Source organism: Osmerus mordax, chromosome 4, assembly GCF_038355195.1.
Source record: "Osmerus mordax isolate fOsmMor3 chromosome 4, fOsmMor3.pri, whole genome shotgun sequence".
NCBI classification, from domain to species: Eukaryota; Metazoa; Chordata; class Actinopteri; order Osmeriformes; family Osmeridae; genus Osmerus; species Osmerus mordax.
This window is the reverse complement of record NC_090053.1, coordinates 9,686,431-9,703,120: the sequence shown is the minus strand read 5'-3', so window position 1 is coordinate 9,703,120 and position 16,690 is coordinate 9,686,431. Positions and strand designations below refer to the sequence as shown.

The 16,690-nt window shown below is 47.8% G+C and overlaps 1 protein-coding gene across 1 annotated transcript in view; it reads right to left on the bottom strand.

Moving 5' to 3' along the window:
* Positions 1-16,207, bottom strand: part of spon1b (spondin 1b) — a 33,416-nt gene extending 17,209 nt beyond the window's left edge. The window contains exons 1-6 of the mRNA XM_067234854.1: positions 15,685-16,207; positions 14,868-14,974; positions 9,576-9,709; positions 6,678-6,751; positions 6,234-6,356; positions 5,335-5,483 (exon numbers count right to left, since the gene is read on the bottom strand). Of these exons, the coding sequence (XP_067090955.1) occupies positions 5,335-5,483; positions 6,234-6,356; positions 6,678-6,751; positions 9,576-9,709; positions 14,868-14,974; positions 15,685-15,913 (816 nt within the window). The 5' untranslated portion in view covers positions 15,914-16,207. The remainder of the gene's footprint in view (positions 1-5,334; positions 5,484-6,233; positions 6,357-6,677; positions 6,752-9,575; positions 9,710-14,867; positions 14,975-15,684) is intronic.
* Positions 16,208-16,690: the final 483 nt, after the last annotated feature.

Here is a 16,690-nt window from a genome sequence, read left to right as displayed (position 1 = left end):
CACGCATTTAAAATCCTTATGGCCAACAGTATACAACTGGTCTTTTGTCCATCACCCGCGGTAGAAAAACGGTCAAATTAAAAGTGTGAGTTTTGTAAATAATTCAATTGGATGAACAAAAGTGGTGGACTGAGCAGTAGAGAAGCGCTGACAGAGGAACCCCTAGAGGGCCCTAGAGATGGTCCTTGACAGCCTGGGAGAAAGGGATGGGGATTGAAAGACAGAGTGGGAGACAGGCATATGTATAGAGAGAGAGAGAAGGAGGGAGAGGGAGAGAGATGAAAAGCGAAAGGGAGACAGAAATACTGTAGAGACAGAGAGGGAGAGAGAGACAGACAGGGAGAGAGAGAGACAGAGAAAGAGAGACAGAAAGGGAGAGAGACAGAGAGACAGAGAGGTCCTTCAAGATCTCTTACAACCAGGAAACAATAACAACCTTGGAGCAGCAGTGTTTATAGTATAGAGACGGAGCTCTCAGTCAAACTGCTGTCTGTCTGTCTGTGTGTGTGTGTGTGTGTGCATATGCAAGTGTGTGTGTGTGTAGCACGGCCCCCTCCAGCCCCGCCTGTGTGTGTATGAACCCACAGAGTAAATCATGGACAGATTACAGTCAGGCTGTGCTGTGGAGCTCATTTACATAGAGCCTATGACAGACCACAGGTCTGAAAACAGACATAATGCTGTTATGATGTATGAGGGGACCTTCATGAATTAAAGAAGCACTGTATATGTGTGTGTTTGTGATTATGGGTCACTATGGGAGCACAATGTGATATTATTGTATGAACTGTGTGCTTGAGGTTTATGAACATCTGCTGGGTTTGGTCATATTGCACATATAAAACAACACACACACACATACACACACACACATACACACACACACCCTAGAGAACAAGCCATGGACAATGTTGTACAGAATGTTTCCAGAAAATAGGGGACATCTACCAAGTAGGCCTTTTTCAGCGCTTCACTCTGAAGAGCTCTCTCACGAGAAACCAGAACTTCTATTGCATTCAGTTAGTGTATCTGTGCTCTATTTTCCACACTCCAACACACACATGCATGCACACACACACAATTGAAAAGCATCTGCCTGCTTATTGCAAACAAAGTTTCACATTTTCATTACAAGAACAGAAACAATGTCAGCAGGTGACAGCACTTGTGGAGCCTGAGGAGCCTCTTACTGTGAGGGAGCTTTACTTAGCAGCCTGGAGGCTGCAGGGTGTGTGTGTGTGTGGAGTGTTATTAGGATGTGTGTGAGGTGTGTATGTGTGTGTGTGTGTGAGTGAGTGAGGAGGGCTGTCAGATGCAGGCTGAAAAAACTCCCTTCCTCCTTCTACTGACAGAGAGCTATGTGGGAGGCAATAAAGACTTTCTCTCTCTCTCTCTCTCTCTCTCTCTCTCTCTCTCTCTCTCTCTCTCTCTCTCTCTCCCTCTGCTTGTCTGTCTGCCTATCTGTCTGTCTGCCTGCCTGTCTGTATGAGAGTGCTCCTTTTTGTTGGTCTGTTTGCCTGCCTGTCTGTCTGTCAGCCTGTCTGTCTGCTTCTCGTTCTGTGGATCTGTGAAGACATCTAAGGGGCCTGCTGCAAATTCCTCTGAAGAATTTGAGTTTTCAGATGAAAGTGAAGGATAGTTCTCCCTTCATCCCTCCATCTCTCCTGCCTTCCTCTCCTCATGCCTCCCGTGAAAATCTTCTGACAACGAAGGCTTCGGAAATAAGACAGATTGAAAATGAAAAAGGAAACAGAAAGACGGGCGCCTGCAATTTGTCAGATGGGGAGGAGAGAACTGGCAACAGGACGTCAGTCTTCCGGAGAGGAAGGGGGAGAGGAAAGGAAGGTTCAGATATGCTCTGGCAACAGACAATCAAAATGGAGGCAATAACTTCCTCTTCAACAGCAAGTGATTTCTATCCATCATGTACACCACTGTACAGTAAAACAGAGAAGCCATCGTAATTATGGGGCTATTTTGGGGCTTTGAAATTTGGGAGCCAGATGGCTGAGCAGTTAGGTAGTCGGGCAATTAATCAAAAGGTTGCCGGTTCGATTCCCAGCCGCGCAAATTATTTTGTGTCCTTGGGCAAGGCACTTCACCCTACTTGCCTCGGGGAGAATGTCACTTTACTTTTCGCTCTGGATAAGAGCGTCTGCTAAATGACTAAATGTAATGTTAATCTATGGAGAGAGTGTGTTTATCGAATGGACACTTGCGTACGCAGACAAATGGGGGGGGGGGGGGGGGGGGGGGTCTCCCGTCTCCCGGTTCCTGGATTAACATGGAGGTGTATGGGATTAAGGGAGCTGGTTTGTGGGATTAGAGAGACATAAGAAATTGCGGCCTTTGTCTTCCTATCATCACAGTGGAGTCCTCGGAGAATAGTTTAGATTCCTATGTACATACACACACACACACAGATGCACCCTCAAACATCCTCACATAAACCCACCGCACACACTACGAAGACACTACTGTTCTTCTCGTCTCGTCCTTGGAGGCTGAGGATTTGAAATGAAAAAATACATTTCAATTTCCCTACTTTCAAGACATTTCAAGATCGAAGAATAGACGTGGTTTTCACTGCGGAGACCCAGGAGTGCATTGTAACATCCTGTTTTGGCAGGCAGCAGAGGGGAACAGGGCTGTCAGGCTGCCACCAGGCAAACCCAAGCTGACAGCCAAGCACAAAACTGCCAGTCCACTGAAATTAGACAATTGCTCCTGGATAAACGTGTGCTTGCACCTTTCAACACAGCGCAAGGAAGCAGTGTGTGCGAGACTCGCTGGAACAAAGGACCAGCCAGAAGATGATCCATGCACCCGGGGAGGAATTTTGTGGCCCACTTCCAAACAACCGACAACTGGCAGCTCGTTCCCAACACTCAAAGCTGTGTTGATACTGCATGTTCCCCCCGCTGAAAAGGTTCGCTGTAACTTCAGTGTTTCCAGATGAATGTGTGTCTAATTTTGAAGAGAGGTGTAGGATTCAGTGACCGTTTTCCGAAGGTGTGAAAGTGCTTCATAATCAAGGTTTGTGTGGGTAAGTTTTTCTGGGCAGAGTGTTTGTCCACACACACATACAGCTACCACCTACACACCCCAACCAGCTACACACACACACACACACACACACATACACCCCACCAGCTACATACACACTCAACCAGCTACACTGACACTACACACCACACACACACACGCTAAACTAAGCTGAGCCTGCCTAGAGTAGAGAAGGAGGTTTCAATCTGTGGACATGTTGTGTCTGTCAGTTGCACGCTGTGAAATAGAGAGAGAGAAATAAAGAGAAATAGAGAGAAATGGAGGGAGAGAGAGAGAGGGAGATTTCGAGAAAGAGAGACAGAGAGAGTTGGAAAGACAGAGCGAGGGGGAGAGTGGGGGGGAGACAAAGAGAGGGAGAAAGAGGAGGAGAGACAGACAGAGAAGGAGAGATCGGGAGAGAGAGAGAGAGAGAGAGAGAGAGAGAGAGAGAGAGAGAGAGAGAGAGAGAGAGAGAGAGAGAGAGAGAGAGAGAGAGGGAGGGAGGGAGAGAGAGAGAGAGAGAGAGAGAGAGAGAGAGAGAGAGAGAGGGAGAGAGAGAGAGAGAGAGAGAGAGAGAGAGAGAGGGGAAAACATTTTTTGGGGGGGAGTGAGAGTGTTTATTAATCAGGTTTTTGGGCGTGTCTGTATAGCCTTTGGCTGGCCTCGGTTTCCCCTGTGGCCAGAGAGACAAGAGCAGACAGCCAGACCAAACACCACCCTGCTCCCAGAGAGCAGCCTGTCAGCAACACACACACACCCCAACCAGCTACACCCCCCCCACACACACACACACTCAACAGAGCTGACCCTGCCTGAAAAACAGCAGGAGGATCCCCACAAACATGCACACACACCCTCTACCCCCCATCTCAATCACACACCGATTGGAGTCACAACGCCAAGTATATCTATTCTACGCTAATGGCTAAGCCCCATACTGTTCTACGAAATAGAAATTTCACAGCATCGTGTTGAAGGAAATAAGCAGCCCTGCCATCTTAGCGCACTCCTAATTACCTTCCCACAGTGTCAGAGGAGACCACAGCCTTAATGGTACACTGAAGTCTCCAGGGTGGCACTATCTGGTCTGGCTCTATTTCACACCTCACTCACTGTGATGTGGTTATATTCCCTGCAATATGGGAACCATTTGGGGTCGGGAGTCGAAGTGACAGGGCTACGGTAGAGAGGGTTTGGGGCTGTGGATCGAGATGGTTACTAGTCTGTGCCTGGTAAATACAGACCATCTCTCGACTCGGACCACGGCAATACTGTTGTTGATCACGCTCTGCTCTTCAGATCCTTGATCATTTGCTCAATGAATGAAGTGTGAAAATGGCACTGAAACCTGTGTCCGAATCGCTGTATTCCAGTAACAACAGCCACGGTCGGACTAGATACAGCAGTCAGGACAGAGAGACAAACATAAAGGATAACAAACGAGTAGAATGAAGAAGGGGTATGAGCCTGGCGTGTGTGAGGCTCACAGAAAACGGAGAGGAGATACCTGGAGGCAGGCCTGACCCCTCTAGAGGCAGGGTCAGTGTTCTCCTCTGCTCACAGATACCAGACGTGTTGACTTAATGCCTCCCCTGTCTTCATGTGACATGACCAATGTGTGTATGTGTGTGTGTGTGTAACCACGCTCCTGAACTCAGGGTCTCGTCAATCACAGCCTGCCAGGAGAGAGAGAGAGAGAGAGAGAGATGAGAGAGAGAGAGAGAGAGAGAGAGAGAGAGAGAGAGAGGCGCACATAGACACAGACACACACAACACGTTCATGCACTAGGTTTTCTTCTTTCTGTCTTCTTCTATTAGTTTGTTATTCCCTTCTTTTGTCTCTCTGTCCTGACTGCTGTATGTAGTCCAACCGTGATTGTTCACACCAGGGGGAGGGGGGGGGAAGGAGTGATAAGAGCGCTGCGCACACACCCGGTCCAGATGATGATGCCTGACAACAGGGAGACTATTCCATTTACATGATAGAGTCATCAACCTGAAGGTGTGATGTTCGACACATTATCACTCTGGCCCACGATGCATTATGGGAAAGACAAATGTGCTGGGGTGGAGGAATCCAATCCTAAGTGACGTTTGATATTCTATTTCTCTCTTTCTTTTTCTCTCGTTCTGTTTCTTTCTTTCTTTCGTTTTTTGTCTTCTCTTTCTCTCTCTCTCTCTCTCTCTCTCATTTTCTTTCTCCCTTTCGTCCTTTTTGTCCTCTCCTTCTTCCTCTCTTTCTCTGTCACTCCCCTCCTCTTCCTCTGTGAGCAGGAGGGTCATCCCTACCTTCTGCCGTATCTCCTCCTCCATCTTGACGGGCGAGCCCAGCTCGGCCACCTGCCTGACGCCCTCGCTGGCGTAGCCGCCGTACTCCCACAGCACGTAGTCCTGTGTGTGGGACGCCCCGATCAGAGCGGACCAGTGGTTGGCTCGTCCTGGGGGGGGGGGGGGGGAAGAACACACACACACATGGGTGCATAGACACACAGACAGACACACACAAACAGACATACGCAGATGCGTAGGCACATAGACGCGCACACAGGGAGACGCACTGTCTCGCTCTCTCTCGCTGTTTCTCTCTCTCTCTCTCGCCTTCTCGATCCATCTCTCTGTCTCTCTCATGCACACAGACACACTCACTCTCTCTTTGTGTGACAGATTGCCTAGAGAGCTCCTGAGAAAGAAACAGACAACCTATCGGGCTAATCTGTTTAAGCCAAGCAGAACGTGGGTTCAGCCCTCTGATGTTCTTCAATGTTCCACTACTTGTTTTCTTCTTTCCTGCCAGAAAAGACGTTTTCCATCTTCAGTTATGTAAGAAGATTCCTTTCCTAAGCTGCTAACCCATTAGGCAGACTGCAGGAGCCATGTTGCGAGTGTGTGGCTGGGACACACTTAACAGCTGTTCAGTAATGATATCACTTTACGATACTAGGCTGACTTTATATTATTCTAGCGTTTGTGTGTTTTGGCGAGTGTTTTGAGCGGGTGTATGCAGGTTCTTGCTTGTGTGAACGTGTATGTGTGGGTGTGTGTGTGTGCGTACATGGGTGGGTTCTGAGCATGTGTATGTATATTCTTTTCTGATATACGTGTGTGTGTGTGTGTGTGTGTGCGTAAGAGAGAGAGAGAGAGAGAGAGTGCAATGTGTGTGCAAATGCGTGGGCATCTGCAGGACTCACTGGGGTAATCTTTGGGGTGAACTTTCTCTGACCAGTTCCCATGGAAGGTAAGTCTGTACTTGGCAGTTCCACAAGCACAGCATTCCAAACCAGGCTTCTCTGTAGCGGCTCCAAACACAGCCTCTGCAAGGGTGAAAACACACACACACACAGAGAGAGAAAGACAGAGAAAGAGAAACAGGTAGAAAGGAGAGAGAGATAGAAAAGGAGGGAGGGAGAAAGGGAGAGAGAGATGGATGGAAAGGGAGGGATATAGAGAAGGATGGAGGGAGAGAGAGAGAGGGAGAGAAAGAAAGAATTACAGAGAGAGAGAGGTAGAGGGAGGGATGACAGACCACATTATACTAAGTGGAACAAGAACGGCTTGATCAACATTTGTTTGCGTTGGAGCAGCGTGTCGTGATAGCGTCTGTAGAACAGCCGTCTGAGAGGAAGTTCTGGTACCTTTCTCACACAGCCTGATGGTGAGCGAGCCTTCATCCTGGAAATAGATGACCTTCTTCTGCACAATGCTGGCCCTGAGGACAGGAGCAAGGACACACCATGACACACACACTGTCTGGCTTGTGTGGTCATTACGTTTTATTGTAAAAACTAACAAAAAGAAGAAATGCATATATTGTAATTGAATTCAACTTTAAACTTTTTGGTACAGTATCTGGATTCAGGGGATGTGGATAACCAAGTCCTCTGATGGTTGAATAACCAAATACACTGTGCACAGCTAAGAGAAGCTACCTGTATCCTGTAAACAGAGAAACTAGCTGTATCCTGTAAGCAGATAAACTAGCTGTATCCTGTAAACAGATAAACTAGCTGTATCCTGTAAACAGATAAACTAGCTGTATCCTGTAAATAGATAAACTAGCTGTATCCTGTAAATAGATAAACTAGCTGTATCCTGTTAACAGATAAACTAGCTGTATCCTGTAAACAGATAAACTAGCTGTATCCTGTAAATAGATAAACTAGCTGTATCCTGTTAACAGATAAACTAGCTGTATCCTGTTAACAGATAAACTAGCTGTATCCTGTAAACAGATAAACTAGCTGTATCCTGTAAACAGATAAACTATATCCTGTAAACAGATAAATTTGCTATATCCTGTAAACAGATCAACTATATACTGTAAACAGATAAGAACTAGATGTTTCCTTTGGCTCCTCCTGCTTCTGAATGATGACATCACAGAGTACAGAAGAAGATGCTTGAGAATGTTATTCTAACACTGCAGACCAATATCACCACCACAGACTAAACAGAGTAAAACCAACGAGACGGATTCTTTTACCAATTACATTGTGTGTCGTTAGAGACATTGAACATGCGAGTTCAGTCTTTAGGGAAGTCTCAATAAGTAACAGCCAATCCAGATGCGTTGCACAGTTCAATATTTACCTTCAGCCTGAACAGTGAACAGATTGAACGGAGTGTGTGTGTGTGTGTGTGTCCTGGCCACAAACGGTCCTCCAAGAAGGCAAATCTTCCCTTTGAGCATAGAGGAGGAAGCATGCAGACTGCTTCTTCAGAAAGCCAGGCTTCACAGCCCTGCCTAGTGACTTTCTCCCTATCTCAAATATATATATATGGGAAAATGTGTCTAACCCTAACCCTAACCCTAACTTTTGACTGGTACTGTATATTGTATATATACTGCAAAACATCTCACTCACCCCACTCTCCCGCTCTGTATTCCTTCCTTTCTCTCTCTATCCATCCCTCCCACCCCTTGTCTTTCCATCCCTCTATGCTCCCTGGGGAGAGTGTTTCCAGACAGACACTGTCCAGGAGAGTAAGAGGTCAGAGTTCTAAGGTCAGAAGTCTTAACAGCTGCTCTACATCTGACCTGAGAGGTCAGAGGGCACGACACTTCCTTCACAACAGGGAATGCCAAAGCCAAAACTGTCCTCGACAACAACTGCCGCCCATGTTTATAAAAACACACACCGATTCCGGGTGTGTCTCCTCGTTCGGTCGCCCCAAGGTTTTCACAAAGCACTTTAAATCTTTCTTCACAGACCTTCACAACCAGAATATATCTCCTCTGTGGACCAATCTCTCTGGACACACACACATCCTCTGGCGTTAGCAGCACCTACAGTCCTATTTCTTTTAACTGAAACGACTATCGACATGATACTACAGAAGTTCAACCATTCTGGGAGCTTGTCTTGGTGGAATGTGTGTGTCTATGTGTGTGTCTGTGTGTGTGTGTCTGTTTGTGTGTCTGTGTGCGTTGTTGGGGAGGAGAGCTACCTGTAATAGACTGTAAAACCCCAAGGTACGTGGCTCTGTTGAGCTACTGATCTATTCCTTCCTCCTTTCCCCTAGGTGTCTTTCTATCTTTGTGCAGGTGAAGAGCTTTGGGTTTGGTTTTCACTCCACACTTTCTGCGGAGATGTCTGGGGACAGACACGGAATTGGGTTTTATTTGATGTCAGATGGAGGGTGACGGCTGCTCTGCCTCACACCAGCCTTCTACTGGCTACTAGCCCAGCCCTGGAGCTACTGCACTGAGGACGACTGGGGCATAGGGCTGAGGCTGGGGCTGGATGTGGGGGGCTAGGGGCTAGGGGCTAGAGGCTAGAGCCTGGGGTTGGAGGTGGGGGGGTGTAGGAGCTGGAGTTGAGGCTGGAGCAGGGGGCTGGAACACTGTATGTCTACCCTGACAGGCACACACTAAATGACAGCAATACAAGGTATAATTTGCAGATGTTTTGCACCGCAACATTTATTGGAATAATACCAGAGCAGCAATAAGCCATCTGGGAAATGGAGTGGGAAGATACATTATATGTAACCAGATTCTTCTTCAGAGCAGGAGGGTTTAAATCCATGCATCTCAGGAAAGTGAGCAGAGCAAAGTGGAGTGAAGAGGAAGAGGAGGAAGAGGAGAACGAGGAGGAGAAGTGGAGGAATAGCTGTCCACTGGGTCTAAAGGTAGAAGCTTTGAATCAAGCTGCAGGAGAAGTGGCCTGTCTCTTCTGGTCTGTCTATGTGCAGGGAGGTTAGGTAATCTGAGGACACTGACTGTATATAGTTTCAAACTAGAGCTACTTAAATTGTTCTTGTTCCAATTCAATCTCACCTCAATTTCACACCTCTGAACATTAGCACTGAAACAGGGCATTATGTCTGATTAGTGTTCAGGTGACTGGACAATGAGATATGGTAATTGCATTTTAACACCTTACTTCCATCCTCTATCACAATTAATTAAGGTAGAACCCCTATTGTTTCCCAATGCAAATGATCTTTCGAATGTGTGTGTGTGTTTCATATGTGTTTCAGTATGAGAAAAAAAGGGGGTTCTATGACCCCCTTTTCGTGAGGCCGCCTACTTGAGGATGACGCAGCCGCTGGCAGCAGGGGGCGCTGTCCAGAACACCTGGATCCTGGTGCGCCTGCGGGGGGTGCTCTCTGTCACGGCGGGGGGGCAGTTGGTCAGGAACTGGGTGTCGTCCTCATCAATGATCTAGGAGAGAGACAGGAAAGCTGATATTAGTTATCTATCGAAAGACAGGATAGCTGATATCGGTTATCCATCGAGAGACAGGATAGCTGATATCGATAATCTAGGAGAGAGACAGGATAGCTGATATCAATAATCTAGGAGAGAGACAGGATAGCTGATATCAATAATCTAGGAGAGACAGGATAGCTGATATCAATAATCTAGGAGAGAGACAGGATAGCTGATATCAATAATCTAGGAGAGAGACAGGATAGCTGATATCAATAATCTAGGAGAGAGACAGGATAGCTGATATCAATAATCTAGGAGAGAGACAGGATAGCTGATATCAATAATCTAGGAGAGAGACAGGATAGCTGATATCAATAATCTAGGAGAGAGACAGGATAGCTGATATCAATAATCTAGGAGAGAGACAGGATAGTTGATATCAATAATCTAGGAGAGAGACAGGATAGCTGATATCAATAATCTAGGAGAGAGACAGGATAGCTGATATCAATAATCTAGGAGAGAGACAGGATAGTTGATATCAATAATCTAGGAGAGAGACAGGATAGCTGATATCAATAATCTAGGAGAGAGACAGGATAGCTGATATCAATAATCTAGGAGAGAGACAGGATACCTGATATCAATAATCTAGGAGAGAGACAGGATAGCTGATCCACGCGCACAGCTGGTTCTCTTTTCGTTTTCCACTTTTTTGACTCTGTGCGGAGGAGCCAGAGCCAGGAGATGATGCGTGCTCAGACGCCAGAGACTCCCTCGGACGGGGATCAATAAGATACATTATACTGTACACCAGTGGCAGGTCCCAGCTCCCTGCTCAGGGCTCAAGACTGCACCCCTGAGGGAGTCCCTCCTGGAGGTTCCTCTGCGATCGAACCATTTCAGCTTTTAATTAAAAACAGTTCGAGGGCATAGTGGAGAGGGAGGGCTGGCTGCCGTGCGACAAAGAGCCGAAGCAGCAAGAAAGACAGAAAGAAACCAGGCAAGCGAGGAGGCAAGAAAGAAAGCCCGAAATGAAGAGAGAAAGAGGTCAGTAATAAAGCACGGCGACTGACTGACACGCAGATGACCTCTGACCTTTCTCAAGCTGTGTGTGGTCTGCGGCTAGCGACGCAACCCACAGCTACAGTGTCAGGCGGAGGGTGGCGCGGCGGGGAAGAAACAAGAAAAAGGAAAGCAAACATCATGTTTTGGGAAGGTGGAAGCGGAGTAACCGGATGAGTCTTGTGTTCCTACTGCTTCCTGTCTCCCCTGCTCTGTGACTCACAAGCATGTGTGCATGGCTGTTTCCATCAGTCCTGTTTACAGACCAGGAGGAGGTTTATACTGCGCTTCCTGGAATGTTCGGGGCTGTTTACTTCGGCGCCCCAATGAACTACTTTCTCCATTATTGACACGCTGCTGCCCGACCCAGGCTCACAGCTGCCAGGATGTGTGTGTGCGCGCGCGCGTGTGTGTGCCAGCGGATTCCCAAGGTCTCTGCTAACAACCAATGAAGTTTATTTCTGTGTCTTGTCAGGAACCAAGTCCTGTCAGTCATAGACAGCCCTCTAACAACTGGCACAGAAAAAGAGAGAGAGAGACAGAGAGAGAGAGGAGGATGGAAAAGAGAGACAGACCGAAAGAGAGCAGAGAAAACACACAGAACTCGGGTTTGACAGAGGAAGCAAATGGATCAACTGAAAGGCAAAAACCCTCTCTTCACTCCGCTCATTAGAATGTGTGTTTCCCCCCAACACATCCCCTCCGAAAATGTCTCCGCTAGGGTGTATTGAGCAGTACTGAGGTGTTTAGACGGGAGGGGGAGAGCAGCACTGGGACTGTAGAAGGGACGGGGTGGAGTCCATTGTGTTGGAACTAGGCTAAATATATCTGTCCCACGGGAGTGCCGCAGACTGTTTTACCTCCAAACTGCCTCTAAGTGGCTGTCATATCTGAGCTGGGCTACGACCAGCCCGGGGAGAGGTAGAGAAAGACAAAGAGAGGGGAGAAAGGGAAACGGGAAAGTGAGCGAAGATGGTGCAAGAAAGCTTCAGAAAGAGACAGAGAGGAAGAGAGAGAGACAAACAGAGAGAGAGAGAGACAGAGAGAGAGAAACAGAGAGAGAGAGATAGAGAGAGAGAGAGAGAGAGAGAGAGAGAGAGAGAGAGAGAGAGAGAGAGAGAGAGAGACAGAGAGACAGAGAGAGAGATAGATAGATAAACAGAGAGAGAGAGAGAGAGAGAGAGAGAGAGAGAGAGAGAGAGAGAGAGAGAGAGAGAGAGAGAGAGAGAGAGAGAGAGAGAGAGAGAGCGACAGAGAACAGAGAAAGAGAGAGAAAGGAGAAAGCGAACGTGAGGAAGGAAAGCAGGCAGGGAGAGGGGAGCGTTTGTTTTAATTGCAGCTTCTGGCTGAGAGTCTCTCCTCTCCCTCCCTCTCTGCAGCACTCCACCGTGCCCGAGGAGGGGGGGTGGCAGAGGGCATGTGTGTGTATGTGTCTCTGTATGTGTGTGTGTGTGTGTGCGTGCGCGCGCGTGCGCCTGTGTGTGCATGCGCGTGTCCAGCGAGCTCTGGACTTGGTTGAGGAGTCGCTGAAGGCTTCTGTTTTCTTAGTCCCTCGGTCCCCTGTGCCACAGCAAACACAGATGCCGAGCGAAACTCTGAGTAAACGTTCCTTTCTCCAGGAGACACTGATGGGTAGGGCTCACTCAGGCCCAGTCAGAGCCTGGGCCCAGGCCCCTCCACTCCCCCAAGGGAAAATCAACACGGAGGAGAACACGATCTGTTTTGCAGAGTAGAGGCTGCTACATAAGGGCCGATCTTTAGGGACTCAACACACAGATGGAACTTTGTGACACGTGTGTGGAGAGATTTAAATGTCACGTCGACAGCGCGCGTGCGGCGGGCCGGGGAGTGATGGATTTCATTGGTCCCTTCGTGAAAGCAAATCTCTGGAGCGTCGATACTTTGCCTTGGGCCCCTAATCAATCAAACAGTTTTATTACCATGGATCACCGAGGAGGTTTTCACTGGCATCAAATCCCATTATGTGACATATTTCTCACGCCATTATAATGTCTCGCTGTATAGATTTGCAATTCATTCACAGCTGGCAAACGAATTCCCTCACTCAATAACAAAAAACATCAACAGGAGAAGCGATGATAAATTCCTCTTAGCTCATCACTATTCTTCAAGCAGCCATTAAGCTCTCTGCCTGCGTGTCTGACCATCTCGACAAGGACGAATGTTTGGGCTTTTTATCCTCCCTGTAAAGGCAACGTGGCCGCCGCGTTCTCATCTTTTCTTCGAGGGCCACCGAGGGCCGTCAGGGAAGAGAAGACACACAAACCACAGCTCAGGGACGCCGATCCGTAACTGTCGCGGGCTGACTCAGTCACGGACGAAAACGTCAAGCGGTAGAGCCAATTAAGGTGAGCTCATCATTTTCTCGGCTGAAAGCTCTCCAGAACAGATGCTGCTGCTTTCTCGCCTGCTTTTAGGACTCTCAGCTCTGGTGTGAAGTCGGTGTGAAAAGCAGCACATAAGAGGCTACGTCTGCCATTGCAACTGGAGAACACTCTGAATGGTGAAGCGCTGACATAAAAACTGTAAAGAAAAACATGTCTTCCTTTATGCCTTTCGTCAATGCTCCTATAGGTAGACTGTGAGAGAGATATGCAGTTCATATCCAGTATTGCACATACGGTATATTATGAATACTCTGTGAATGTGTACATTTGGAATACAGGGCTGGCTCAAATTCATACCAGTCGTCCTTGACCACGATTCTCAAACACGCTAAAGAGGACACTCTCGCGTCTCCTTCCAGTGGAGCTCAGTCAGTAATGACTGTGACCTCTGACCTGACAGAGGGGAGCGTTCAAACCCACCCCGTCGCCATGGAGATGCTCTCTCTTATCTCTGAACGGTGGATCGCATCTCCTATCCTCACATCTCCTCCCTCTCCACCAACGTTCTGATTTCCTCCCAGCGTCGCAACTTGAATCTGGCCTAGATACACCGAGCAGCCTGTCGCTGAGACGGTTTGGTAGCTACGCCCGCCGCTCGCGACGAGGGCTGCCCTGCCCCTGAGGATTGTCCTCTTGGTCTAACGGTACTACCACGGTGCGATCCCAGACAGGCAAACAAAGGCGGTTTGCTTGTGTGTGTGTGTGTGTGTGGGGGGACAACGGGGGCCTCGATCGCTACCAGCGCAGGAGATAAAAGAACAATCGCTCTGTTTTCTGACTTGAAACATGAAGGTGGAGAAGCCCTTCGAGGCAGGAAATCTTTAATTTGAGAGAGGGACGGGAAACAGACACCGGCATTCCAGGAGAGGAGCCAAGAGCAGCAGGGGAGCGACGACAACCTGAATGCATCTGTCTCATCTGTCTCAGCCTCCGTACAGTCAAACACACGAAAACGCCTGTCGTTTCCTGTGACCTGCTCACACTGGGATGGGAGGATGAGGCAGTCGTTGTCAGTGACCACAACGCACAGTGCGCTACCTGCATTCTGCCATTTTGTGCAACCTATGAACACTACACCTATCAGTCTTCCTGCATAGGCTCACTATGAGGCATCCCTGGCCTTGGCAGTGCATTGTTCTGGAGGACCGAAAAACAAATATGCATGGCTACAAAACACATGTAGCTACAAAGGCTTTCTTGGTTGCCATATTGAAATAGACGTGATGAAAGTAGGCTTATCACAGGGGGGGGGGGGGGGCAGGCTTGGTGAGGGGGGAGAACAGGTGAGGGGGGAGAACAGGTGAGGGGGGAGACCAGGTGAGGAGGGAGACTGGAGGGAGAGGAGCGCTCTAACCCCCCGTTGGAGCGCTCTTCTCTAGATGCCCTAAAAACGCTCTGTACATTCAGCCTGACTCGCATGACAGGTCATGTATCTGCTGAACATATTTGTTCAGCAAGACTGATTCATCCAAGGGCTTAAACGAGGGCTAATCCTCCTTTTCAAAGACAATCCAAATATGTAATGTAATATATGTAATACCATGTTGTAAATACCATGCTGTAAATCACTTTAGCAAAAGCAAAAGCATACAGTTGGGTATATGTTGACAATATCATATTTAACAGACAAGCAGAATAAGACGTCCCCACCTACTGTTGGGTTCTGCCGAGGGACCATGGGGTGTGGATCTCACCTGGAACTGACCGGCGAAGTCCTCGTCTGTGGTTCCCTCTCGGCCCTCCCTCAGAGCGATGAGAGTGAAGCCCCTGAAGTAGGCTGGGCTGGAGGCCAGCAGGGTCACTGGGTGGACGAAGAGAGGGAGGTGGAGGAGAGGGCGAAGGAGAAGGAGGAGAGGGTAAAAGAGGACAGGGAGAGCGAAGAGAGGGAGAACGAAGAGAGGCAGAACATCGGGAGGAGGAGAGGGAGGTTGAAGAGAGGGAGAAGGAGGAGAGGTGAGGAAATATAGGTCAAACAAGAGAAACCCACGAGGCTGGATGTTGCAAGTCATTATTTTGAGAATAATGTTTTGAGGTGAGCAAATGAAGAGTATTCCAAAGTACAGTAGGCCATATACAGCGGTGGGTTTGCTTGGAGTATGTGGGCTGGGGGAAGATTAAAATTAGGATAAAAAAATCTTCTGTTTGAATGTTACATTTTAAATGTATAAGGTTCCATGATCGTTTTATCCTATACTTGGTACAAACTCCTATGATCGGCTACGGGATGTTAAATTGCAACCAGAAGACTGGCACATTTAAATAATTTCCCTGACACCGAGTGAGGGATTTTCAAGGCAAATTTACAGCTGCAAGGAAAACAATTAAGTCGTTAAGTTGTATATTGATTTGTAAACATAGGCTAATTGCATTCAGCAGGCCTGTTTTTGTATCGATTTGGCACAATAAATTACGCATCCGTTGCACTGATCTTAAACTTGACTGACGACTAAGCTTTTTAAAGTTTTGCTTTACAATCCATTATAGTTGATTATTTTACGCTTTCTAGCATACCTCTGTAAGTGCTCCCCGGCTGGTAATTTTCAGGATCCCCTTCGATTCTGAGACGAAACTCATTATAGCCTTCCCGCCGTGTGCCCTGAGTCTGTGCCCGTAAAATCCTGCCGCAATATCCGTCCGACTTCGCTGCCTTGTCCGAGGGCTCCTCAATAAACGCGACGGCATTGCAAACAAAACTGGAGGCAAAGTACTGCAAAAGCAGTAAATGGACATATATTCCCATTGCGTCCACCTCTTGAAATGAAAGAGAGCAGAGGCAAACTAAGAATAAATGTTCCCTCTCAAACTCCGGGAATCCCACGAAACTATTTAGAGACTATCAGTGCAAACGGACAAGGAAACCTTCATCTCTGGTACTGAACGGGTTTTGAAGTTCGATAGTACCACTGAAAGAAAGCTTCCACCGTTTCCGTACTGTGAGAGAAGAGCGATGTTCCGTGGCGTGAATGATGAGTTACGGTAGGGAGCAATTCTCAGGCTCTGGTAAAAAGCGGGGCGCAGTGACGGGAATCCTCGACAGCCCCCTTTACAAGAAGAGAATAAGCTTGTGATGCTGAAGGCAGTGGACTTTAAACACAAGCCAAACACCCCACCAATAGTCGGTGAGCTGTGAGCGACAGGATCACTTTGACATTCTTGTGGGCAGGCAAGGGAGCGCTACCAGCCAGTGTCTGTGTAACCGTGATTATCATAGTAAATCACGGAGTCGTAGACTGAATTGTCTTAAGCTCCTGTTGTATAGCCTTTTTTTCAGGTTTGGCTAGAGGACACATTTTGCATAATGTAAAAAGTTAAAGATGGGGTTACATAAATGATCAAACAAAACTAGCCTACAGATTAAAACAAAGTCAGACTTTGCATTTACAGACATCCTTTCTGTGTGGTGTTTTATTTCCATTTCCGTTCTGTTCATAGCCACACACATGTTACAGGGATCTCATCCCAAGAGCCTTTTGATCCCATGGATCCCATCCACTCAGCTGATCTGTTTTATTGTGGG